The sequence below is a fragment of the Hippopotamus amphibius genome, chromosome 8, assembly GCF_030028045.1.
Source record: "Hippopotamus amphibius kiboko isolate mHipAmp2 chromosome 8, mHipAmp2.hap2, whole genome shotgun sequence".
NCBI lineage: Eukaryota > Metazoa > Chordata > Mammalia > Artiodactyla > Hippopotamidae > Hippopotamus > Hippopotamus amphibius.
Genome location: NC_080193.1, coordinates 51,354,993 through 51,382,105, shown reverse-complemented (window position 1 = coordinate 51,382,105; position 27,113 = coordinate 51,354,993). Strand labels below are relative to the sequence as shown.

The following is a 27,113-nucleotide window of genomic DNA, read 5'->3' as shown; positions in this document are numbered from 1 at the left end:
AGGGCAGAACTGAGTAGTTGCCACAGAGACTGTGAGACTTTAAAGCCTAAAATACTCACCTTCTGGTCTCATACGGAGCACGTTCATGGACTTATGCTCTAGATACTCATGTCCTGCCAGCAAATTGTTTGACGTGTGATCTTTATAATGTTCTCAATGGTAAAGACCATTTCTCTCTTTTCTTAAGACTGTCTCTTAAATCTGTTTTATACCCCACAGTCTCTAGCAGGTCATGGAAAGGGAGTGGCTTAATGACAGTTGGTTCACTGGTTGAGATGAAAGTTCACTCAACCGTGGGGAATTCCCTGGTGGTCCAGTGGGGAATTAGGACTCTGCGCTTCCATTGCGGAAAGCAGGGTTTCCATCCCTGGTTGGGGAACTAAGATCCTGCATGCCTAGTGGCATGGCCAAAATAATAATAATAGTAATTTTACACCTGAAACTAACACAACATTGTTAATCACCTATACTCCAATATAAAATAAAAATTAAAAAAAAAGAAAAAGAAAAAGAAAGAAAGTTCATTGGACCAGGACAGAAACTCTCTGGCACTTGTAAGGCGAGGCAGTCAAGCTCTATGACCCTAAAATCAGGTTGCCTAAGCTCAGACTGGCTCTGCTGTGTAGTTCCTGTGGCCTCAGCTTCATAATCGTGAAAGAAAATTGTTTTGGAAATAGTGCCTACAGTCCAGTATGTTGTGAGATTCAGTGGATAATTCATGAAAAGTGCTTAGAACACTCAGTCTGGGTTCATCACTAATATCATTCTTATTTGTGATATAGGAATACTCCTTTTTTTTTTTTTTTTTTTTTTCTCTTTCATTCTCACTCACTTGATTCATCCTGGAATTGCTTTTGTAATTTCTCCATGACTACACAGACTCTCTTTAAATGTCTTTGTATATATAGATGTCTTTATATGTATATCCTCGTCCTGCGTATCAGTGGGGCTGCTGCCACCAGCCATGGTTCAAATTGAATACCAGTGGCCACCAACTTGTTGAGTAGATGGATCCTTTTTACATAAAAAGGAAAATAAAATAAAGCTACAGCGTCCCAGTGTTATAGTAGTCGTGCTTTTACTTATTCAATAATGCCTTTTAAATAATGTTCAGTATACTGAGTCCTTTGTAAATTGTGAACTGTGTGTAATTCTTCCTGGTCTAAGAGATGAGAGCTGCCTTTCTAGGCATTTGGATGTGATGCATGGCATGCCCGTGTGATGACACCCATGTTTTGCTTGACCGTAGCAATTAATAGCAGTTATATCTCACTAGTTGGAACCATTTTCTTTGTACATGTTGAATCCAATTCTTTGGTCAAAAGCTTTGAGAGTCCTAGCTTGTATAGAAATATATACAATGCACCAATATTCTATACCTATAAAAGTGAAGGAACCACATTTCATAACATTCCAGGCTTGGTTAAAAAAAAAAACTTAACTTTTAACGTTGCTTTCTGAAGAAGGAATCAAATTTTTCTAGGAGGACTTTTAAAGGTGCTAATATAATAATGATTGAAATGTTTTATGGTGTTGCCAATTGCTTTTCTGTCTTCATGTAGGGGTTTAATTTTGCACTTATATGCAAAGGTTTATATTGCAAAAGAAAGAAATTGATAAATGTAGGTAAAAGTTTTACATATAAATCCTACTGTTCCAGAAGCACAATTCCACCAAGCTCCTGAAAATTTGCTTTTCACTCAGTTACCTGGGAGGGGAGACTCAGAAGAGGAAGTTTGATCTCCTGTGTGCTGAGACAAAGACTTGGGGTGGGCTGGATGCCCCTGGACAGTTTGCACCTTGTAGCACCTCAGTTGGACTTGGTGATCTAAAGTGCCTTTCCAAGTGGAAAGACTTCCATTTCTTTTTGATTATAACATCTGTAGACGATCCACAGGTTTCCATGTGGAAACCTAGCTCAGTAGCTTGGTCGTGTTCATTCAGGTTTGACTGAGCCATCCAGGAGAGACTGCTTCTGAATGAGAGTGGGCTGAACATTCAGCCAGGAGTGGAAACTGGGGAGAAGCCAGGGAATCACAAAAACAGCACCTGAGAACATCGTTTGAGATGCTCACTTACATTGCATACCAACGACCTATAGTCGAGATGTAGTAGGAGTTTCTACTGCGAGCTTCTCTATACTCAGCCTTGTGACAGACAGACATTCTGTTAGTGTTAACTATAGTCTACATTGGCCTACTTTTCATGACATTATCTGTACCCTGTGGGGCCATGTTTTCTATTTGCTTCCTCTTGTGGCTATCTCCCACCACTCAGGAACTGAAATTATCTATCATAACCTTCTCTTCCATTTATGTGGTTAACCAAGGGTTAAGGACACTTTTCAAAGAAGTGCTCAGATTGTCTTTTCATAATACACATTTTCCCTTTCTATAGATTAATGGTGCTCATTCAGCTCATTTATAGGTTTTTAATGATTTCCCCATAAAAATGATATTTCTATTTAACCTTACCTCTCCAAAATAACACAAACTGTAATTACTCAGTGTGTAACATTTTCAGTTTCTTCTAGCTTTGGTAATTGTATGAAATGAAATACTTAAGCATTGAACCAAAACTTGTGATTAGTTCCATATTGATCTTTTAAATATTATAGCTGACCTTTTAATGGAATGATGGAATGTGAAAGTTTGCATTTGCTCACAAGGATAAGGGGCACTGCTAAAAATCATGTTGTTTTAAAATGTTATGTTTCAAAGATTATCTAGTATCATAAAACAATGGAAGCTGGCTGTGTAAAAGCCTATCCAGATGTTCTCAGGGACTTATTTAAAAAAATATTCGGAGGAAGTTTCCCACAATGAAATTGGAAGTATGAAGGTGTTCTAGTGTGTTTTCCAAGTGAATAAAAAGTTATTTGTGAGAAATTAATATTAATTACTGAGGTCCGAAAAGCCATTTCTCTGACAGATTTAAAAGGAAAGCTCCGGTAATACCTTGTACAGTGTGTTGCTGACATTATAATTATTCTCCTATTTGAGAGGAGTGAATAATTATCATAGCAAATACTCTAATTTCCCATATACATAATTACACCCATTCAGTGAAGAAAGGCAGGAATATAAGGATTTCTATCGTAAGGGGTTGAAAAAAAAGGATTCTTTGTCTGAATAGTTTTTCCTCCTACCATTCTGTAAAACCTAGTAGGGCAAACAAAAGAACAGTGAAATGTGCTAGCCTAAAAAATATAATGGAATTATCCATGCTTTTTAAGGAGGCTGCTGCAAATCCTCTAAGAAAGGAAATTTCTGACTTAATAGTTGAGGAGTGAAAAGTGACTAATCAAATAAGAGATTTGAATCTGAAGTTTGGGATTACAATCTATGGGCTGTTAGGAGACGGCAAAAAATGAGACCAAACAAAAGCAATGGTGAGGGAAAGAAAATGATGTATATCTTGGGGGTTTTTAAACCACAGAAAATCTCACTACGATGTCCTCAGAGCAAAGACTGAAAGCTGTCACAGATACAAACTCTGCAAAGCTAGAACTAGCTGCTAACTAAGGGAGAGGAGGTAGTGGGAGGTCAGGAGGATTCAGTTTAACACAACAAGAATGCAGTGGACACTTCTAGAATGCTCAGTGGTATGCTCACCTTCCGTGGGATTTCATTACCAAGGGCAGGGCTCAATCTCTGCCTGAAGAAAGGGGTGCTCTTTGAAGAGACAGGGGAGCATAATTATATAGGAAATGCTTAGCAAACAATGTGACATCATATAATTTTTAAAAAGCTAAGTTGATAATTAAGGGCACCAGTGTATGAGGTAAACCATAGATTAGGCGGCGTTGAAGTAAGAGAGACATCAGGGAGGGGAGGGCAGAGCCACTGTTAACCTTTATAGTCGAAATAGCTGAAGTTCAAGGGTGGAGTGTGGAAGGGAGAATAAAAGATCTTGAAATCCTCCACAGTAAGGAGTGAGGAGAGAAATATAGTGACTCCAAGTTTGCAGCGGAAACTAAGTCTGCTGAAGAAATCCGTTCGTTCTCCACTGGGCATTGTGGGATAAAGACAGAAAAGGAACAGAATGGAGTGAGATTGAGAATAAATAAATCTAGGGCCGCATGGATTGGTTCAGGGCTGGAAGTAAAAATCCCCCAAGGAACTGAAATTCTCCCCCTTCCTTGTATGAAATATACTGTATCCACAGAACAGTAAAGAACACTTAACACTTCAATCAAGTAGGAAGGCACTTAATAAAATTGACTTCTGAGAGTCCCCAGAGGGATAGAATAATTAATAGCTACTGTTAATTGTGATCAATTAACATGACAACAGAGAAAGATCTGTGACCAGAGGAGGAGGAGTCATTGACTTCTTATCAAAGGACCCAGTGGCTGGGTAAATGAAGCTTTTTTTCTAAGTAAAGTTAAACATTGGGCCTTTTGATCAAATAAACTCAAGGGAATGACTGGGGTAAGGGAAAGAGTGTGTCTGAATTTGGCAGTTGACAATGGAAACCAAGCTTCTAACTCACTTCATTACTCAGTGTCTTGCTTTCCTTGGTCAGCGCCTATAATCATCAGATATTCAAACGCTTGGGAGATCAATGCCTATGACAGGTGTGTGGACTACCTAGTCATGAACCCACACCTCTGTTACTTCCTAGTTTTGGTGTCTTTTTTTGTTAGGCTTTTGGACTTTCCGGTGCCCAGCCCGATTGTGTCACAACTTACCTGCTTTAAGGATGCAGACATTTCTAGTGTCTTCTGTGACCCTTCTCAACTCGTCAAGCTCACCTGTTCTGACAGTTTCACCAATAACATAATCATGTATTTTGTTGGTATCTTTGGTTTTCTCCCTTTCTCAGTGATCTTTTTCTCTTACTATAAAATTCGTTCTTCCGTTCTGAGCGTCCCCTCATCAGGTGGGATGTTTAAAGCCTTCTCTACCTGTAGCTGTCACCTGTCATTTGTTTGCTTATTTTATGGGACAGGTCTTGGTGTGTCCCTCAGTTCAGCAGTCTCACAATCTCCCAGGAAGGATACAGTGTCCTCAGCGGTGTGCACTGTGGTCACCCCCCTGCTGAACCCCTTTATGTACAGTCTGAGGAACAGAGACTTCAAAAGGGCCATGTGGAGGGTCCCCAGCCAAACGTTCTAATCTTAGGACCAGCGTCATCCATTTGGAGTGTGGGTTGGAAAATGTAGCAAAAAACATCTAGACCTCAAAATTCTACCCCTTTCATCACATCATGTTTGTAGCTCTTATGACCTTCATGCCTTTCCCTTTCCTCACTTAATGCCTGGATACTGCTGCTTTTTGATGGTTTATTGCGACTGGGGGAGAGTTCTAGGATCCTTTGTGTATCATAATCACTCGTTGACTGAATCCCATTATATCTATGGAGAATCTAGAGTTTCTCTTTGGTAGCCCGAGCATCCTCAAAAGACGAATAACTCCTCTTTAACATACTGAAAATTTATAAGTTTTCCACAGCTCTTAACGCATTTTCCATAGTAAACCCTGTTTTTCTAATCTGTGCATGCGTTATATGTGAGGAGGCATGGTGCTGCTTCTCAGCCTTGGCTTTTACCAAAATCATCTGGGAAACTTAAAAATACTGACCACGGGGTCTCACCACCAGGTAGTCTGATTTGGGGGTGGGGTGTGTGTATGGTGTTGGGGGTTAGTCATAGTGTGGATTTCATCCTGTGTGTGGATGAAGGTGACCGGCATCCCTGTATGGACAGTGAGGTAGGTGACGCTGTGATTTAAGAGGGAAAGGCTGTCGTTTTCTTGGCTCATGTAAAACAGGGAAGGCAATGTTAAATGATAACGCTGAGCATCACGCAACTAGGAAAAGAGGTGGCGAAACTTAGATCCCAGAGGCATTGGTTTCCACTTGGTTCCCAAAGAATTGGACTTGGGTGTGGCCCGAGCATGAGGATTTTAAAAAGCACTCAGGTGGTTCTAGTGGGTGGCCAAGTTTCAGAACTACCCATGCAAGTCAAAGATGACCTGTGTGCCGTGGGTCCTAAATGCTCATGGACAAATGTCCAAGACCTGCAAGAGATTAGAGGTGAAAGGGGAAAGATATGAGGATCCTGCTATAGTAATAGGCAGTGTGTTTTTCCCATTATTTCTTTTCTTTTTTTTTTTTTTTAAGAACTTTTATTGAGATACAGTTAACATAAATAAACTGCATATATTTAGAGCGTACAATTTGGTATCCCAATCTACCAATTCATTCCCCCTCAACCCTCCCCGCTTTCCCCATTGGTGTCCATATGTTTGTTCTCTATATCTGGGTCTCTATTTCTGCCTTGCAAACCAGTTGCTTTGTACCGTTTTTCTATATGCCGCATATACGTATTAATATACGATATTTGTTTTTCTCTCTGGCTCACTTCACTCTGTATGACAGTCTCTAGGTCCATCCATGTCTCTACAAATGTCCCAGTTTCATTGCTTTTTACAGCTGAGTAATATTCCATTGTATATAGGTACCACATCTTCTTTATCCATTCATCTGTTGATGGACATTTAGGTTGCTTCCATGTCCTGGCTGTTGTAAATAGTGCTGCAGTGAACATTGGAGTGCATGTGTCTTTTTGAATTATGGTGTTCTCTGGATATATGCCCAGCAGTGGGATTGCTGAGTTGTATGGTAACTCTATTTTTTGTTTTGCAAGGAACCTCCCTCCTGTTCTCCCTAGTGGCTGTATCAATTTACATTCCCACCAACAGTGCAAGAGGGTTCCCTTTTCTCCACACCCTCTCTAGCATTTACTGTTTGTCGATTGTCTGATGATGCCCATTCTCACTTGTGTGAGGTGATACCTCATTGTAGTTTTGATTTTCATTTCTCTAATAATTAGTGATGTTGAGCAGCTTTTCATGTGCCTCTTGGCCATCTGTATGTCTTCTTTGGAGAAATGCCTATTTAGGTCTTCTGCCCATTTTTTGATTGGGTTGTTTGTTTTTTCAGTATTGAGCTGGATTAACTGTTTATACATTTTGGAGATTAATCCTTTGTCTGTTGATTCGTTTGCAAATATTTTCTCCCATTCTGAGGGTTGTCTTTTCGCCTTGCTTATAGTTTCCTTTGCTGTGCAGAAGCTTTGAAGTTTCATTAGATCCCACTTATTTATTTTTGTCTTTATTTCCATTATTCTAAGGGGTGGATCAAAAAAGATCTTGTTGTGATTTTACGTTGAAGAGTGTTCTTCCTATGTTTTCCTCTAGGAGTTTTATACTGTCTGGCCTTATATTTAGGTTTTTAATCCATTTAGAGTTTATTTTTGTGTATGATGTTGGGGAGTGTTCTAATTCCATTCTTTTACATGTTGCTGTCCAATTTTCCCAGCATTGCTTACTGAAGAGGCTGCCTTTTCTCCATTGTATATCCTTGCCTCCTTTGTCATAGATTAGTTGACTATAGTGTATCTCTGGGCTTTCTGCTGTTCCATTGTTCTATATTTCTGTTTTCATGCCAGTACCATACTGTCTTGATCACTGTATCCTTGTAGTATAGCCTGAAGTCAGGAAGCCTGATTCCACCAACTCCGTCTTTCCTTCTCAAGATTGCTTTGGCTATTCGGGGTCTTTTGCATTTCCATACGAATTGTAACATTTCTTGTTCTAGTTCTGTGAAAAATGCCATTGGTAATTGGATAGGGATAGCATTGAATCTGTAAATTGCTTTGGGTAGTATAGTCATTTTCACCACGTAGATTCTTCCAATCCAAGAACATGGTATGTCCCTCCATCTGTTTATGTTGTCTTGGATTTCTTTCATGAGTGTCTTATAGTTTTCTGAGTACAGGTCTTTTACCTCCTTGGTTAGGTTTATTCCTAGGTCTTTTATTCTTTTTGTTGCAGTGGTGAATGGGATTGTTTCCTTAATTTCTCTTTCTGATCTTTCTTTGTTAGTGTATAGAAATGCAAGAGATTTCTGTGTGTTAATTTTGTATCCTGCAGCTTGACCAAATTCCTTGATTAGCTCAAATAGTTTTCTGGTGGCATCTTTAGGATTTTCTATGTATAGTATCATGTCATCTGCAAACAGTGACAGTTTTACTTCTTCTTTTCCAATTTGGATTCCTTTTATTTCTTTTTCTTCTCTGATTGCTGTGGCAAGGACTTCCAAAAGTATATTGAATAATAGTGGCAAGACTGGACATCCTAGTCTTGTTCCTGATCTTAGAGGGAATGCTTCCAGTTTTTCCCCATTGAGAATGATGTTTGCTGTGGGTTTGTTGTATATGGCCTTTATTATGTTGAATTAGTTTCCCTCTATGCCCACCTTCTGGAGAGTTTTTTATCATAAATGGGTGTTGAATTTTGTCAAAAGCTTTTTCTGCATCTATTGAGATGCTCATGTGGTTTTTGTCCTTCAATTTGTTAATATGGTGTAGCACATTAATTGATTTGTGTCTGTTGAAGAATCCTTGCATTCCAGGGATAAACCCCACTTGATCATGGTGAACAATCCTTTTCATGTGTTGTTGGATTCTGTTGGCTAGTATTTTGTTGAGGATTTTTGCATCTAAATTCATCAGCAATATTGGTCTGTAGTTTTCTTTTTTTGTAGTATCTTTGTCTGGTTTTGATATCCGGGTGATGGTGGCCTCATAAAATGAGTTTGGGAGTGTTCCTTCCTCTGCAATGTTTTGGAAGAGTTTGAGAAGGATGGGTGTTAGCTCTTCTCTAAATGTTTGATAAAATTCACCTGTGAATCCATCTGGTCCTGGACTTTTGTTTGTTGGAAGGTTTTTAATCACAGTTTCAATTTCATTACTTGTGATTGGTCTGTTCATATTTTCTATTTCTTCCTGATTTAGTCTTGGAAGGTTATACCTTTCCAAGAATCTGTCCATTTCATCCATGTTGTCCATTTTATTGGCATATAGTTGTTTGTAGTAGTCTCTTATGGTGCTGATAATTTTTTCACTTATCTTCCCTACATCATGTGCATTGGCTTTGCTTGGAGTGAGGCTGAGGCACTTGAAATCATTGCTCTGTGTTCCATCTTGTGGCCATCGTACGTATTTTCAACAGTGGTCAGTAAAAGCCTTTGTGTCCTAAAAGCTCAACTGATCCCTTTATACCCCTTGTGTCCATGGTGGAGTAGCTACCTCCTTCAGTTATGATTGCTGTGTTACTGCTTTGTTCTTTCTTGCATTTCAGTCACTCAGTAATGCTTTAAATAACTCTCTATATTAAATGTTCCTCATTAAAATTAAAAAAAGAAAAGACTTGGGAGAAAATGGTTTTCTGAGAAGCTTGTTAAAGTCAGAACGTCAATGAGCCAGAAAATCCTAAGGAAGGCCTTTTCCAACTCAAGGAACCATTGCTAATAAGTGACAGTAATAAATAAAAAAAAAAAAGAAGCAGTCACTTCTGGTCCCTATTACAGTTGTCTTTCACTTCTGGGGTCAGCCCTGAGGAAGCATTTTCTTGCTCAGACATTTAGCTTCCATCCTTCTCCTCAAGATCCACTGAGACCTGCAGTTGTTTGGGAACCAAATGGAAACCAATGCCTCTGGGATCTACGTGTTGCCACCTCTTTCCCAGTTCTGTGATGGCCACTGGTATCGTTTTGACGTTGCCTTCCCTGTTTTACATGAGCCAAGAAAACCACAGCCTTCCCCCCTTAAATCACAGCTTCACCTACCTCACTGTCCATACAGGGATGCCGGTCACCTTCATCCACACAGAGGATGAAAACCACCCTATGACTAACCCCCAACACCATGCACAACCCCCCCCATCTTACAGATCTTATGTTTCATCTCATTATACTCTTTGTACCATTAGTATCTGTGTTGTTCTTGTTGTTGTAGGGGAGGAGGAATTGTCCTCTTTCTCTTTTGGTCTCTGGCTGGGCCTGTGAATTAAAATTCAATATTAAGAGAGATAAACAGGAGAGAAACAAACACATTTTATTGATTTTTAAAAAAAAATATTTTATTGAAGTATAGTTGATTTACAGTGATGTGTTAATTTCTGCTGTACAAGAAAATAATTCAGTTGCACACACACACAATTTTGTCCATTATGGTTTGTCACACGATATTGAATACAGTTCCCCGTGCTGTACAGTAAGACCTTGTTGTTTACATTGTATTGAGTTTTTATGTGTCCATAGGAGCCTTCACAAGAAAATGAAGACCCAAAGAGGTGACCGGAGCACAAAGCTTTTTCTACCTTTTAGATTAAAGGAAAATAATAATTTGTGAAGAATTGACAAGACAGAAGGGGTATGGGCTAGGGGTAGTAAGTGCTGAAGAATACTAGTAAGATAAGGGTTAGCCTAACAAGATTTGTTTGTATAGATTTCTTGGCCTGAAATTGTCCGTCTCTGGTGTTAAGAATGTCTTCCTTCCTCCTGAGTATAAGGAGAACATCTCTCACGTGAGGGTTTTATGACCTGTTGCTGGGAAGAAGCATAAAGGGGCTGGGGAAGGTCAACCTTCCAGCTTCTGCTGTTTTCTCAAACTCCTTCAGCTTAAGATATCTGATATGCCAGGGTGCCATATTTAGGGGTGACCTGTCCTGAACCCCATCACTGCGATTGTGGCTAATTTCATGGATGCCTGTGTGAGTGTTGAATGTGAAAGTTGGAAGGGACCTTAACATTTTAGAAAGAGATCCAGAAAGAGTCAGTGTATTTCCCAAAGTTGCACAGCAAATTAATGGGAAAACCAAAGTGAGAATAGCCCAGATGACTAGCCTCTCCTGTGGTGCTTTCACAGGAAGCACGATGCTGAAATTCATGACACTTTAAAGTGATGAAAACTGTGGGCTATGGATCAATGTATAGCTTTCTGTCCCATTTTTTTAATTTTTAGCTGTATGATGATAATAAAATCAAAACTGCATTACTTTATGTTGTGAATGCCGTATTACTACTTTATTCTTCACTTGTAGCCCTATTTGGTAAGTAGTAAAGATCATTGACTATAAGCAAAAGACAACTTAATTTGCTCTCTTTGTAGGATACAATGATCTGTTATGATTTGTTCCCAAGGCCTTTATAGTCCATATCAATCTTAACATACCCAACCTTCGTTTTATCGTGTTTTTCTGCACAACCCACCCTGAAGATACTCCTCCACCCTGAAAATACTCCTCCCATAAAGTTCACATCTGTATCTTTTGATAAGTGATAAACATATAGGTAATTTTTGCCTTAGGAAATGTAATCATATGGAGTGACTCACCTGTGGCACTTCCATTTTAGAGCTCCTGTCTAGCATGGAGGACATTTTTCAGATCCTCCTAAGTGCCCATCTGTCTTTTTACCCTTGCACTTTCCCCTCTTCCCCCTTTATTTCCCTCACTCACTCTTTCCTCTCTCATTTTTTTTTTTTTTTAAACCAAGCGCTGTATATTTTTTCGCTAGAATAAAAGCTTTGTCTCTCTTGGGCGATGTTATCAGCACTGCGGATGTATATTGGGCCGCTTCTATCCTAGCGTCTCAAAATCTGATTCTGATTCTTCTGTTACAGCCTACAGTACAGGCTTTAAAAAAAATCAATTCTTAAGTTCCTTATCTGTTTCTCTGCTTCCAGGATAACTGAATCTTTCATGACTAATGGGGATATTGAATTCAGGGAGCCTTACGGGGAAAACATATTGCAGTTTTTGTAAAAAGCCAAAATGAGGCTGCAATTAGACGTAATAGCAGTGGCTTGATAGAAATTGGTTAATGTAGAGTGTTTCCATTAAAAATTAGTTTTCATGAAAATATAACAGTTTGATTTTGTTGCTGATGTGTTTGATTTATGGACTTCTGAAGAAAAAGAATCACTTGTCAAATTCAGATTCTCAATAGGTAGCAAGAGAGTTAGAATGTTATTCTGGGTCTCTGGGTAGTCTTAAAATGTTTCAGTATACATTGGATGTTGATTGGTGAACACATGACAATATCTGTGATGGTCTGGATACCAATTAATAAGCAAATCTAAGCAGATCTTGAAGTTTTAATTATTGGGTCTTACTGCCGTGCTTTATGTGTTTGTCACTGAATCAAGTGTAGTTTTCTAATAGTCTCTTTACTTAAAATCCCCATGGCATAGTATGTAGCTTGTCTGCCAGATTCTACATTTCTTGAATGAGTTCATGTATTTTTTTCATCAATACCCAGGAATATTATTTAATTCCAGAGGCCTTCTCTCTAATGCCCTTTGTTTATTTCTCACTATCTTTTAGATTCTTTTATCATAAGTGTTAATATTTTTCCTATGATTCTTTGATTATAAAATATTATTCAACAAGAATATTATAACTTGGACACATTTCAGGAAATCTTTTGAAGTGGAAACATATAGTGAATACCTTTCTATTGGTTTGGCCAACAAGTTCATTCAGGTTTGTCCATAAGATGTTATGGGAAAACCCAAATGAACTTTTTGGCCAACACAATGTATAGTATCGTGTACCTTTAAGCATCATGCCAGTGCAGAACACTTCTAAATGAGATGATGTCTTAATGTCATTCACTAAGCAGGAGTTACACTGAGTGCTTGAGCACATGTGGGAGGTACCTCTCTTGCTATAGTGTATGTTTCACCTAACACATGACTGTGCACAGTGGCATTAGAACTTTCACAGCAAGTAAACTTCTTCCTTTTTTAAAATTATTTGACTCTTCTGTAACTAACTTTGCCAGTAGTATCACCCACGAATGTAACTAGAATCATCAAATATAATTAGACCTAGGATAGAGGTATTTCTTGGCTTTCTATATTTGCAATCAAGTATTAATATCTTACTGTTAACTCCTGACATTTTGGCACATCACAGATCAAACCATCTGTTTAAGATCATCCTAGGTAATGGAAATGAAAAATAGTGTCTTTCAGGAAGTCCAAACACAGGGTTATATGCATTCTAGATGACATCTGTGATTCAGTTGGTCTCTCAGTTCCTACATTAAAATGTAATTTAAAAGGTACTTCCCCTAAGTATTAAAGTTTGATCTGCTTAAAAAGCACATTTTTGAGATTTTTAAAAGAAATATGTAACTGTGATATTTATTTAGTATGTAGTGATCATTAAAGATCATTAAAATGCTTATAGAATTTATCAAAAGTAACTTATTAGATGATATAAGCTGTATAATTCCAGTTAGCCATATCTTATTTTTATATGGGACTTTCCAGATTTTGCAGTGCTTTTCTATACATTATTTTCCTTATTCTTCACAGTGATGCTATGAAATTGGCTTGGGTGATTTTACTCTCCCCAATATGCAGAAGAAACTAGCTTAAAGCAGTTATGTTTTAAGTTAAGTGGCTTGTCCAAACCAGCTTGACTAGAACATGGTACAATCTAAACTAGTAGCTGGTAGCATTCACCATTCTCTATTTAAATATCTTCCCATTCTGTTGTTATTCAGCCTCTTAATTCAGTTCTTTCTCCATACAGTAGTCAGATGATCTTTGCAAAATCTTTATTAGATCTTATCACTTACTTGATTAAACCTTGGTAAAGAGTTACTATTCTACTCAGGATATAATCTCACATCCCTAATATGACCTTCTTGATTCCCTGGCTCCTTCTAGCTATATATCATATGCCACTCCGGTCCCCTTGCTCACCAGGCTTCAGGCACACTGGGCTTCTCTTTGTTCTTTTCATTTGCTAAAGACTTCCCATTTGCTACTCATTCTGCCAACAGTACTGATGCCTTCTCTTTACCAGATAACTCCTAGTCATCACAGAGGTTTCAGTTTATATATTAATTCCTGAGGGAAGCCTTCCCTTAACCCACTGAACAAAATCAGTTCCTCTGGCTGTCAATTTACAGCAAACCCTGAATTATCCATCAGTTTACGTTGATACATGTATCTGTGTGATAGTTCGTTTAGCACCTGCCATGTCCACCAGTGTGTAAGTTTCCTGCAGTCAGGGTTCATATCCTTTGGATGGGTTGCTGGTTTCCTGCTCTGGTCCACTGTCCAACACACAGTAGCTGCTCAGTAAACATTTGTGGTCTGAGTGAATGAAGGAATCCATGTGGGTGTCTACATAGCTCATTTTCTAAGAAGAATTCTCTATTAAATCAGGGAATAATGATAGAACCTATAAATTTTTCTCCATTTCCTGGGAACATACAGATAGAAATGACTTTTTGATACTTGAAACAATGTAAGCAAATATTAGAAAAATTAGCAGGAGAGGAGTTTAAAAAAATAAAGATGGATTACCTAGGGAAATTGTGGCATCTCCTTTGCTGGAGTTTAATCAGTGGATAGTAACTGAGGAAGTTTAAGGCTGTGTGAAGGCTATGAGATATAGACTGGATCACTCAGTAGAACAGAGACTTGGAATTAAAATACCTTTCCTTTTGTTTTAATGGTTGATTCTTTGTTGAAGGCCCAACTCTTTGCTTGTGCCCAAAGAAGGAAGGGGCTTTGGAACCCTACTCTTGATTCAGTTTTCTTTTTCTCCACCATCATGTATATAGCTCTGCTGTAATATGACATATGTGTTCATAAAAATCACTGCACAGGGCTTGTGGGAAAAATGAAACTAGGGACACAATACTCAGAAACTTTGTCAGTGACACATTAAAAAAGTAGGCCTCTAATAAAAATGGCAGCCAAGTTTTATAGTGTTAAGTATTAAGGAATGTAGAAGTAACATAATAAATATGGCACTTTACCTTGAAAAAGACGTGCAGTTTGCTTGTGGGAGCGGTCATGGGAAGGGCTGCAGCTTGTGAGTTATTATGAAGCAGTGGAAAGAAGGCTGGGTGAAGTCAGAGGGCCAGTGGTACCATCAGATGTGGACGTGGCGGCTCATAACACATGTGGTGTACTGAGGTCACCAACTCATTGATTTGAGATATGTGTGATTTGTGTATTTCTACACTGGGTTCAGAGGGGTACAGTGTTCTGTGTTTGCTTATGTTTCTCATGAGTGAAATTGGGCTTAAGCAAATGTGAGATTCACATCACGCTCTAACTGTCCTGTGCCTCCAATGCACTGGGACAAATCTGCACTTTTAAAGTACGTGTCAGGAGGTGGTCCAAGATGGCGCTGTAGGAAGATCCTGAACTCACCTCCTCCCACACCGAATCTAGGCTACATATGCAACAATTCCTTCTGAAAAAGACCCCCAAACTAGTTGAACTTATCCATCATATCAAATGAGAAAAGGGCCACATCGAGGTGGGTAGGAGCAGCTGAGGTGAGGTCCTGCCATAAGCCCCACCCCCTGGCATGGTGACCCACAACTGGGAGGGAACTCAGCCCGAGCTTCTCCCTGAGGAGTGAAAGGTACCCCTCCTCTTAACACCTGCACGTAAGAGATGAGCCCCCAAAACATCTAGCTTTGAAAAACCACTGGGGCTCAGGATCATGAGATCCAAAGGGCTGTAGTGAACTGAGACATTGCTCTTAAAGGACCCATGGACAGACTCACGTACCCCAGGGCCCAGCACAGAGGCAGCAGTTAGAAAAGCACCCAGGCTATATGTGAAGGATATGTGTTTGCTGATCTTTAAGTGTCTGCCAGAGGAGTAGGGGCCTGTTTAGATGATGACCGGGGATGGAGGCACTGGGCCAGCGCCATCCTTGTGCTCTTTCTCTGCCTGCAGGCACCTTCTTCTTCTGCTTCTGCTGCTTCTGCTGCTGCTGCTTCTGCTGCTGCTGCTTCTGCTGCTGCTGCTTCTGCTGCTGCTCCTCCTGTTGCTCCTCCCACTCCTCCTCCTCCCCCTCCTCCCCCCACCCTCTCCTCCCCCTCCTCCCCCACCCTCTCCTCCCCCCTCCTCCCTCTCTTCCCTCTCCTCCTCCCCCCTCCTTCTTCTCCTCCTTCCCCTCCTTCTTCTTTTTCTTTGCTTTTCTTCTTGGAGGGTGCCATCATTGTTGTTTCCCTCTGCTTGCCAGCTCCCCAGTGCCAGCATCTCCAGAGGGGAGCTTTCATGCAGGGGCTAGGGGGCTCGCTTTCCTGGGTTCGTGGGTCTGTAACAATCAGAGAGACAGTTCTTGCCCGACTACCACCCCTAAGCACACTGCACAGATAGCAGACTGAAACACCCCCAGTCTTTCTGAGAAGGAGGCCCATTTGTGCCTCCAGAAGCTTTGGCCGGAGGGGAGGCACACGGAAATGCTCTCAGGGGATGGAGGCTGATGGACACATTCTACATACTCTCCTTCTCCCTCACTCCAGCTTTCCGGCCTCTCCCAGAAAGGAGCTTATACCCTTTTGTTGATGCCCTGATTTTTACAGCAGCCACAGGGGACATGCCTACATCACCTGGATCTGGAAGTCAGCAGGTCTTACACTCGTGGGTCCCACAGGACTATATCCAATGGAGAAAGTGTTCTTAAACAGCTGCCATCTTGAGGGCACAGCAAGAGGCAACAGACCCGGGAGCTCAATCTGTCTGTGAAAGAGGCGTACAAGCGTATCAGCATAGCTGCAGTGTGAGGGGCAGGCTTCTAATTAAATATACATCAAACAATGCACTGTAAACCTTCCCAAAGACCTTGGAAGGCAGGTGCTTTCTTCACACTCTCTACTGTGCTCCAGAGTACCAGCATCTCTTGGAGGAGAGCTCTTACATGTACCCAATTTTTTGTGGGCACAGGGGATGCTTCTCGATTACCTGGCTCTGGTAGCCGGGGGGCCTGCATTGCTAAGTCCCACAGGTCTGTGACAATTGGAGAGACAGTTATTGGTAGGCTACCACTCCCAGAACACTGCACAAACAGTGGAGTGAAAGATACCTTTAATCTTTCTATGAAGGAGGCCTATTTACTTGTCCTGTAGCTTCAACCTGAGGGGCAGCTTCAGGTTTGCCATACATCTAGAGGCTATGGCAGTAGTCTCAGGGAACAGAGACTGGTAGCTTACAGAAAGGAGCTAATACATTTGTCTGGAGCCCTGAGCGTTGCCTAGAGGACACCTCCAGGTTGCCTGCTGGGGAAACAGCAGGGTTTACGATTGCATTCCCAAAAGATTATATGTATTTGCATACTTCAAAAGCTACTGCCTGAGGGTCTGGCTTCCAAACACCCAAAAACTAGTTGCTGACTGAGATCCTTCCCTTTGTAACACTGACAGGTCTTGGCACACCATCAACAACTGGGAGCTATTAAAAAATAAAGCAGACAGCTTGGCCAATCACAAAGATGCAAGAGAAAGCCAAGATCTAGGGCAAGGTTGAATGATAAGGTTTATTTTTCACACGAGGCCACTCCTTCAAGACAGGGATAGGTAGTTGTTTCACCTGGTACATAGGAACAAACACAGAGAGTCAAGCAAAATGAGGAAACAGAACAATATGTTCCAAATGAAAGAATAAGAGAAGACCTAAGAAAAAATCTTAATGAAGTGGAGGTTAGTAATTTACCTGATAAAGGCGTCAATGTAATGGTCATAAAATGCTCACCAAACTTGGGAGAAGAATAGAAGAACACAGTAAGAACATCCATAGAGAGAGAAAAATATGAGGAAATACCAAACAGAGGCGAGGATTACAATAACTAAAATGAAAAGTACACCAAAGGGGTTCATCAGCAAACTGTTATAAAGTAGGGGAAAGGATCAGTGATCTCAAAGACAGGACAAAGGAATTCATCCAAGCAGAGCAGAAAAAAACAAAAACAAAAACAAGATAATAGACTAACATAACTCCTGTAACACAAATGTGAAACATGTCTACTTCAAGAAAAAAGAAAAATCTCAAACAATCTAACTTTACACCTTAAGGAACTAGAAAAAGAAGAACCAACTAAGCTTAAAGTTAGTAGCAGGAAAGATGTAACAAAGATTAGAGTAGAAATAAATAAAATGGAGACTAAAAGGACAATAGAAAATATCAATGAAAATAAGAGCTGGTTCTTTGAGAAGATAAACAAAATCGACAAACCTTTAGCTAGACTTACCACAAAAAAAAAAAAAAAAAAAAAAAGGAGAGAGGGGGGCTCAAATAAGTAAAATCGGAAATGAAAGAAGAGACATTACAACTCATACAGCAGAGATACAAAGGATCCTAAGAGATGACTATGAACAATTATATGCCAACAAATTGGACATCCTAGAAGAAACTGGTAAATTGTAGAGACATACGGCCTTCCAAGACTGAATGTGAAGAAACAGAAAATCTGAGTAGACTGCTTACTAGGAAGAAATTGAATGAATAATCAACAACCTCCCAACAAAGCAAAATTCAGGACCAGACAGCTTTGCTAGTAAATTCTATCAAGCATTCAAAGAATAATTAATACCAGTCCTTCTAAAAAAAAAAAAAGAGGGAACACTTCCAAACTCATTTTAAGAGGCCAGTATTACCCTGATACCAAAAGCAGACAAGGACACCACAAGAAAAGAAAGTTAGAAGGCCATAGCTCTGATGAACATAGATGCAAAAATCCTCAACAAAATATTAGTAAACTTAATTCAACAATACACTGAAGGGATCATATGCTATGATGGAGTGAGACTTATTCCAGGGATGCAAGTTTAGTTCAACATCTACAAATGAAGCAATGTGGTACACCATGTTAACAAACTGAAGAATAAAAATCATATGATCATCTCAATAGATGTAGAAAAAGGATTTGACAAAATTCAACGTGGATTTATAATAAATACTCTCAACAGTGTAGGTGTAGATGGAACATACTTCAGCATAAGAAGGGCCATCTATGACAGGCCCACAGATAATACTATATTCAACAGTGAAGAGCTGAAAACTTTTCCTGAAGATCAGGAACAACACAAAGACGTCCACTCTTGCCACTTCTATTTAACATAACATTAAAAGTTTTAGCCAGAACAATTAATCAAGAAAAAGAAATAAAAGGCATCCAATTTATAAAGGAAGAAATAAAACTGTCACTGTTTGAGGAAGACATAGTTTTATATGTAGAAAATCCTAAAGACTCTACCCGAAAAACTGTAAAAATGAATAAATTCAGTAAAGTTTCAGGATAAAACATCAACATACAGAATTCTGGTGCATTTCTCTACACTAACAATAAACTGTCAGAAAAAGAAATTAAGAAAATAATCCCATTTACAATTGCTTCCAAGAGAATAAAATACCTAAGAATAAATTTAATCAAGGAGTTCAAAGACCTATATGTTGACCTATAGTTATAGGATATTAATGAATGAAATTGAAGATACAAGTAAATGGAAAAATATTCCAGTTCTCATGGATTGGAAGAATTAATATTAAAATGTCCATAGTACCAAAAGCAATCTGCATATTTAGTGCAATCCATATCAAAATTCCAATGGCATTTTTCACAGAAATAGAGCAAGCAATCCTAAAATTTGTATGGAAGCACAAAGACCCCAAATTGCCAAAGCAGTCTTGAGAAAGAAGAATAAAGCTAGAGGCATCATGCTTAAATTATATTGCAAAGATAGAGTAATCAAAACAGTATGGTATTAACATTAAAAAACAGACACACAGATCAGTGGAGCTGAACAGGGAGCCTGGAAATATAGACACACATATATAGTCAATTAATTTATGACAAAGGAGCTAAGATTGTAAAATGGGAAAAAACAGTCTCCTCAATAAACCGTACGGGGGAAAATAGACGTCCACAAGCAAAAGAATGAAACTAGACCGCTGTCTTACGCCATATGCAAAAATTAACTCAAAATGGATTTAAGACTTAATGGAATGCAAGACCTGAAACCATAGAATTCCTAGAAGTAAATATAGGTGGTAAGCTCCTTGACATTAGTCTTGGTGGTGATCTTTTGAATCTGTTACTAAAAGCAAAAATACACAGGTGGGACTACGTCAAACTAAAGAGCTTCTGCACAGCAAAGGAAGCTATCAACAAAATGAAAAGGCAACCCAGTGGGAGAAAATATTTGCAAGTTATATATCTGGCAAAAGGTTGATATCCAAAATATATAAAGCTGAGCCTGGAAGGAACCCTAGCCTTTGAATAGAGAAGGCTTTTTTAAGCAGGAGGGAGAGCATGGTCAAAGTTGCAGAGGCACAGGATGTGAAGTATTTTTAGAGGACCTTGATGCATTTCCAGAAATGGTCTGTTTCATTCATCTTCCTCAGGAGAACTTTTTCTCCATGAGTTACGCAGTGGATCAAGTTTCATCTGGGTAATTCATGGTACAGAGTCAGAGTGTCTGATTTATTTGGTGACTCAAGTATCTGCTTCCCTTCCTTCCCTTTAAGAATGTAGGCCCCGCATAATCAGGCACTGTCTTTGATTTTCATCAAAGAATATGTATCCTGTACACATAGTGCTTAATTTAGGAACATCCATAACCATAATAGTGTGGCATCCTTTAAAAAAAAAGAAAAGGCAGTAACACCTGCAAAACCAAAACAAAATAGTCATTAGCATGGCTGAGTCTGTAATGTCAGGATTGGAGCTTGCGTGCTTTTCACCAGTTCCTGAGTGAGTTTTTGCTGAACCATCTATTCTGGTCATCCAGTCTGTTTTTTAATCTCTGGCATCCATTTGTGAAGAGCTCATTTTCTAGGATTACAGATAAAATGGGTGGCTTAACCAATTTCTATCTGTGAAAACCTAATTGGGCAAACACAAACTAATTCTTCAACCTTATTCTCATCAGCTCCATGGTATAATTAAGTTGAAATTCCTGGTCTTTCTATAAAAATCAGTAGTGTTCTCTTTAAAGCATTTACCAGAGATTGAAGAGATGAAATACTTCTGAACAGGCACTAATGGACTTACTCATTATTACTTGAATTGTTCTGCACTTCCTAGTATTATTCAGTCATAGATCTTCATCTCTGCATAGGAAACCACCTGGCTTGGTGGAAATCATTCACACATTACAGTCAAATCAGCCCGGATTGAAAACCTATTACCTTCTGGGTTTTTATGACAGATTACTTTGATGTTTCTGATCCTTGGTTTCCTAGATAACAAGAGATTAATAATAGAACCTACTTGATGAGGTTGTAATGAGGATGAAATTAATTAATATGTAAAGTCTGAGTTAGCACTTAGTAACCAACAGCGACTACTAATTTTTTTTTTAATACTATTTAAGAAACACCTTCCTAACAGCCTGTGTGCTTTTTCTAGCATGAGAAGTTGATACATGAATTGGAAGAGGAGAGACACTTACGTCTTCAGAGTGAGAAGCGCTTGCAGGAGGTGACACTGGAGTCTGAGCGGAACAGGATTCAGATGCGTGGCCTGCAGCAGCAGTTCTCCAGGTAGTGTTCTGTCTTGAACATCCTGCTTCAGGAGGTGCATCTCTCCCTGCACCAGTGACACATTTGCTTGAATCTCCACTGTGCAAGCTTGTACTGCATTTGAGGAGCTAATGACCAACAGTTTAGAACTTCTCTTCTAGCCAAGTCATCTGATTGCATTTGGACCAATTTTCTGGAACTTCCCACTGGCACTCAGTCTTGGCTTTATGGAACCTGGTTCTCTTTTCTTCCCCAATGCCTTTCCAAAGCATCTTTCAGTAAGATGTGGCTATGTGGCCCATAGGCGTGATCTATGAAAGGCCAGGCAGGAGGATGTAATTTTACTGGTCCTCATAATCCTATTTTCAGATAGAGTGTGACTCATCCAATAAGCTCTTACTCCTTATTTAGAGTAAATATTTAGAATCTGTTAAAGAAAATCAAAATCAATGAGTTTCTTTCCTTTAAAAAAAAACTTGAATTTGAAAGGATTCTGAAAAAGTGGCTCTTCTTTAATTCCAGTACAGGAAAAATCTTTCAGCTTTCAATTATAGTTAATATGGGGCCAGGTAAAGATTCAACCTATTATTTAAAATCTCTTTAGTTTCCTCAAAAAAACACAAACTTGTGCAATTACAGTCCTGGGGCCAGATACGGGCACCCTATGAGGGACAGTTTGCTTTTATTTCCATGTTTTACTTCACCATTTGCAAAACCAGGAAAATAATTGTTGATTCTCTTCTCCCTCATGAGGTTATCGCAGGCAGAATCACGTTTAAGTTGCCCTGAAATTTTCTTCAGCAAACTGGATTGGTCTTATCTTTCATTTACCAGTGGAATTTCGATATGATTGGTGGTGGATAATTTTGCTTCCTCATTATGAGGCTTTTACATGAGCTGATTTTCTAGATCCATTGCAGGGAGGGAGCAAAATTGAGCCTTTGGGTGATTTATCTCATGGTGGCTCCTACCACGAATGTTTGCGGTTTTGGTTTAGAGGAATCTTGGAGGAACAGGGTAGGAAGGATGGATGACTCCTCTGTGTTCAGAGTCGTAATTTAACACCCTGTTCAACTCTTGGAGCCCATGATAATACAGGTGCTGTAGAAATGCACCAATCAATACTTTAACAAATGCGTGTCCCACCCCTCACAGGCTATTACTTATACAACCTTGTGCTCAATTTTTCATTCTGTTTGATGGCAACTCTCACTTTATGTCTCCCAACTGGAAATAATAGCTCCTCCCCCACCCTCCGAAGCAACTTTAAAACAAGTACTGCTTTGTAATACTTGCCATTTTAATGATATAAGAAAGGAGGGTGCAGATCTTGCTACCCTTGTACCGCCTAATTGAGATGCCTCTGTATTCAAGCTGTTGATTTACAGGCTGTGAAGCACATGGCACAGTGAATTATTTTCATATGATGCCAGGCCATCTGCTGTAAATCAAATGACAGTCCCCTACATATTTGAGTTGCACAGGAGCAGAGGCTACATCCTAGGCTTAAAGAGGAGATAATTATTTGTAAAACAGATAGTGGTTGGTTTTACATACTGCTTTTGTGAAGATTTTTTCCCCCCAATATAATCAGTTTTCTTAGTAAGCGTCATTGACATTGAAAGTTCAAGTCCAGTTACAGCCAGGCAACTAATGTAAATCAGCAGAAGATGGGGGAGAAAACACATGTAACAGAGAAGATAATTACACAATAATTTAAGTAGACCCACTAAACCATTGCTGATGGCCTTTCATGTTTTAAACTTTGGTTTGTAAGATGTTTCTAGTTAGGCTTCTTTAAACAATCCTGTTACTATAATCTAAGTCTTTGTAAGATTCTCAGCATTACAGAGCATGTCTGTAGCACGTCACCCTTGGACATGGTCAGCATCTAAATGCTCACGTGAATAAGTTGTATAATCCAAAAATTGTATTGAATTTAAAATTTTATAGTCATAATTTTCTCCTTCTTTTCCTGGGTCAACAAGTTTCTTTTGTACATGATGATATCTGAGATGGAAGGGAGGCATACTTTGAGTATTGCTCATGGGATAAGTTTACTTTTGCAAATAATATAATAGCCTATATTTTCAAAGGGTGTGAAGTGACTTACAATAAAAGATAGTTTTTCAATAAGACTGTTAAAATAAAAACAGAAGGTAAAGACCACGAAGAGGAATGTGGCAAGTAATCGTACTTACACAGCCCAGCATGTGTTCTGAGGGTGAGTGTTTAATTTAGCTCTAAGGTTCATGGCAGACAAGATTAAAAGGGAAACACAAGAGGATATGTAATTCTTAGCTCATAGATAAAGGCTACTACTCCTTAAAAAGAGAAATCTTATCTTTGGCAATAAACTCATAGTAGAATGCATCTCGTAGGTCCCTCCAGAGATGGTATTGAAGGATATAATAGACAATGGTCCAAGATACTGCAAATTAGAATTAATTCGTAAAAGTATTACTGCTTCTGCTGTATCCCTTACGTCTACGAAGTTAAGCAATTTCACAGTACATGAATTAGGAATGTTGGGTCCATGTCTAAGTGAGAACAAGTAAAGGAGGAAGAACTCCTATGCTCAGGGTCCTCAAGTTCATGGGGGCATGGAAGTATACATGTGTTGTATCTTTCTAATTTTATGAACCTAGAGCACAGAGGCATGAGATGCCGAGGCCTGAGCTGAGTTGGATGAGGTATTTTCATGGTAAGTTTGATGGTACTATAGCAATGGGAGCATCTAAACGGTGGTCAAGGAGATTCTGAGTCTCAGATTCAGGGATGATGTGAGGCATTGAAGGGGAAAATGAATAATAAAGTTAGAAGCTGGGACAATTAGGTGCATGTGTGAAGTAGAGTTCAGGTGTCAGAATGAGGGATTCAGAATTACTTTCAGGCTTGATTTTATGCAATTTCAGTTAGGTGATGGGCTTGATGACTTAAAGGCACCAGGCAAACCTGAGCATTTGTTATTATCTTGTGGTAATGAGTAATGGGATCACTTAGGTGATAAAAATCTATAAAAGTGTTTAAATGAGTAGTTCTCTTTTATGTCACCACCAAACCTTCATCCATAAGCCCTTCCTCCCTCTTGACCTCTGATTAGGGTATAATGATCAGCAGTGGTCCAAAATTTGGGCAATTAAAAAAAATGTGACCAGAGGTTACGTAATTAGCTCTAAGCTCATAAATCAGAAATTGCCTTCCCTGAGGGTGATTCAGGAGCCATAACAAACTTGATTTGGACCATTTACCTTCTTTAATGTAAATACAGAGAAGAAAAAGGATACTTTCAAATTAAACCTTTCCCATAGATAAAGGCATGAATCAAACCAAATGCAGTAAGGTGTTACTTAGAGGCAGGTGGTGGTATCATTAGGGCTGTCCCTTCCTTCTCTTATTTAGTGATATAAATCAAAGATGCTTTCCAGATGTCATAGGATTTTTTTTAACACATTGTCTGTATGGTATACATGTCTGGGCATGTTTTATGTGGGATTAGCTTTGTGATTCTCCCCTAAAATTCCGTAACTGTCTTCAACCTCCCTTTCACTGTTTGAACTGTGATTGTCAAGACAGCCAAGGTCAACGGTGCGAACTGAGGCTATGGCAGTACCTTCCCTGCTACCTAAAGACAATTAGTACTTGAACCTCCAGCTTCATTACTCCACCTGAGTGAATGAAATGTTTGTGCATCAGTTAGATTCCAGGGACAGTGTCTCCAACTAGGTGGAATGTGTGTATCGAGGTGGGGAGGAGGCGGGGGGTAACAGTAATTTCTAAAACACAGACTTGTGAGGAAATAAGCAACTCTATAGTGTACTGATATCATGCAAACCATGCATGATTTGCACTAGTATTTGAGTCGGTCCCTTTGGAAACAGTCTAATCAATGCGTAGGCTATTACTGAAAGCTGCTGTTCATATCAGACAATCAGCTGCTTTTATTGTGCACACAATAAGATAGGACACAGGATGTGTCCTCAAAAAATGTAGACTCCAGATGGAGAAGCCGTATGTACATATATGAACCAAACAGCACGTTTATAGTTTAGCTGTAAATGAAGGGAAATTTTGTCTAAATTCTGGACAGCCACACTTCCTAATTGTCAATAGTGTGTTATCATGCAAAGGCATGAGTCAAATCAGATGAAATTAATGATTGGGTAGTGAGACTAGCAGTAATAACACACATGTTTATCATGTGGCAGCTCTATGCTGCAGGGTATTTGAAGCTTTAAATTCGAATCAGCCTGATACTCTCACCATCAAGCAGACATGTTTTGTAAACGATCTGCAGTTAGCAAACCACATCACACCCAAAGCATTAGGAATCAATCATTGTTTCCCTGCAGCCTTGAAATGTTCCAGGAGTGGGTGGGTGGGTGTGTGTGTGTGTGTGTGTGTGTGTGTGTGTGTGTGTGTGTGTTTATACCATGCAGTGTACAGTTAAGCTCTGTCACTCATAATTGACTAAGATAGCAATAGCTAAAAATCACCCAAATGGAGTCCAAGCTTGCACTCTCCACCTCCAGGATTTCTCTGTGCCTGTTTTGACCTTCTCTCCCTGCACTGTTATGTGCTGTCTTGAAGCTATTTCTTTGCTTACTGCGAGGGGATTTCTCCTCTTACAGTTGATTGCTATGCTGAAGTGCAGTCTGCTGCTTGCTGAACTTCAAGGAGATGTACATGGAGCTGGTTTTACTGCTTAACTCGTCCACTGGTCGCTGTTCACATTATCAGCTCTCAGAGATGTTATAGAATCCTAGGGTTCATTATCCGCTGCCCATTTGGAAGCTGTAGGCACCCGGCATAGAAGTGTGTGTTGAAGGAAGTAATATGCCCTTCAGAGTTCTGCCCACGTATTCCCTTCTACCTCCGTATCTGTCTGGTACATTAAAAGAACATCTTCTCTACATCTTTAGAAGGCGTGAAACATAACAAGATGAGACGAGCTGTCAGTTGACCTTCGGGCAGTCAACAGCACAGGGCTCTTCTGCTCCTTTTCTACACTTGTTCCCGTCCCAGAATCTTCGTCAACTTTAACCTATCACAGAGGCTGGCTCTCTTGAGTGCCTTGTTCCTCCTGATGAATGTAGAGGGCAGTTTTCTATTGATTTGGAGTTGCTATTTCAAACATGATCAGCAATATTTCTTGCTGTCATAAAAATGGAGACTTTTCATAAAAATGAAGGCCTCTCATTTGCTCCTCTGGGTGAATCTACCAGAAGTTTAAAATGGCAAAGCAACATTGGTCAAATAACTTCTCTTCAAATGGCAACAGATGGAAGAAAGGAGTTTACATGACATCTTTTTAAAATGCTTGATTAACATAATACAGATCATGCTTTGATGTCAGAAATGTGTATCTTAGTGATCTAGTGTTTAAGTCCTCACTGGAGCAAAGCAGGGAGGGATGAAAACCAATTATATAGAGACACAATTATATAGAAAGAAAGGAGGCCTTTTTCAACTCTCTGAACAGCTACTAACTTAATATGAAACATTTCTTAATTCCCTTGTTTTTCTGCTTCTGTGTAAGACATGATAACCTTGTCACAAGTTTTTAAAATTCTTAATGGAGCTATATGATTTCGAGTAGAGAACGCGAAAGTTATATTGCCAGTTATCCAAGCCTTGTAGAGAAGAAAATAGTAACATAGAATTTAGTTCCAATTTTATTTCAAAGAGCACTATCCTATTAAATGGGTTTTCTAGGACCCGGTTCTGGCCCCACTTCTAGTTTAATAACTGTGGTTAAGTAATTTGACCTTTCTGGATCTCATTTCGCTCATTTGTAAAATGAGGAAATCGAATTGCATTATAGTTTTATAATGCATTTTAGGCTTTTGCAAAGGCCATGTATTAGAATTGAAATGCATTTCTTGAGTGAAGTTACAATTACACTGTTATAACCAGGGCTTCCTGCAGTTCTAACAACCAGGTTTCATGTTAAGCACTTGGAATGGATTGTCCTTGG

The 27,113-nt window shown here is 39.3% G+C and overlaps 1 protein-coding gene across 1 annotated transcript in view; it reads left to right on the top strand.

Annotated features, from left to right (window-relative positions):
• NCKAP5 (NCK associated protein 5) overlaps positions 1-27,113 on the top strand; it is a 928,785-nt gene that overhangs the window by 444,850 nt on the left and 456,822 nt on the right. The window contains exon 5 of the mRNA XM_057745121.1: positions 21,024-21,157. Within this exon, the coding sequence (XP_057601104.1) occupies positions 21,024-21,157 (134 nt within the window). The remainder of the gene's footprint in view (positions 1-21,023; positions 21,158-27,113) is intronic.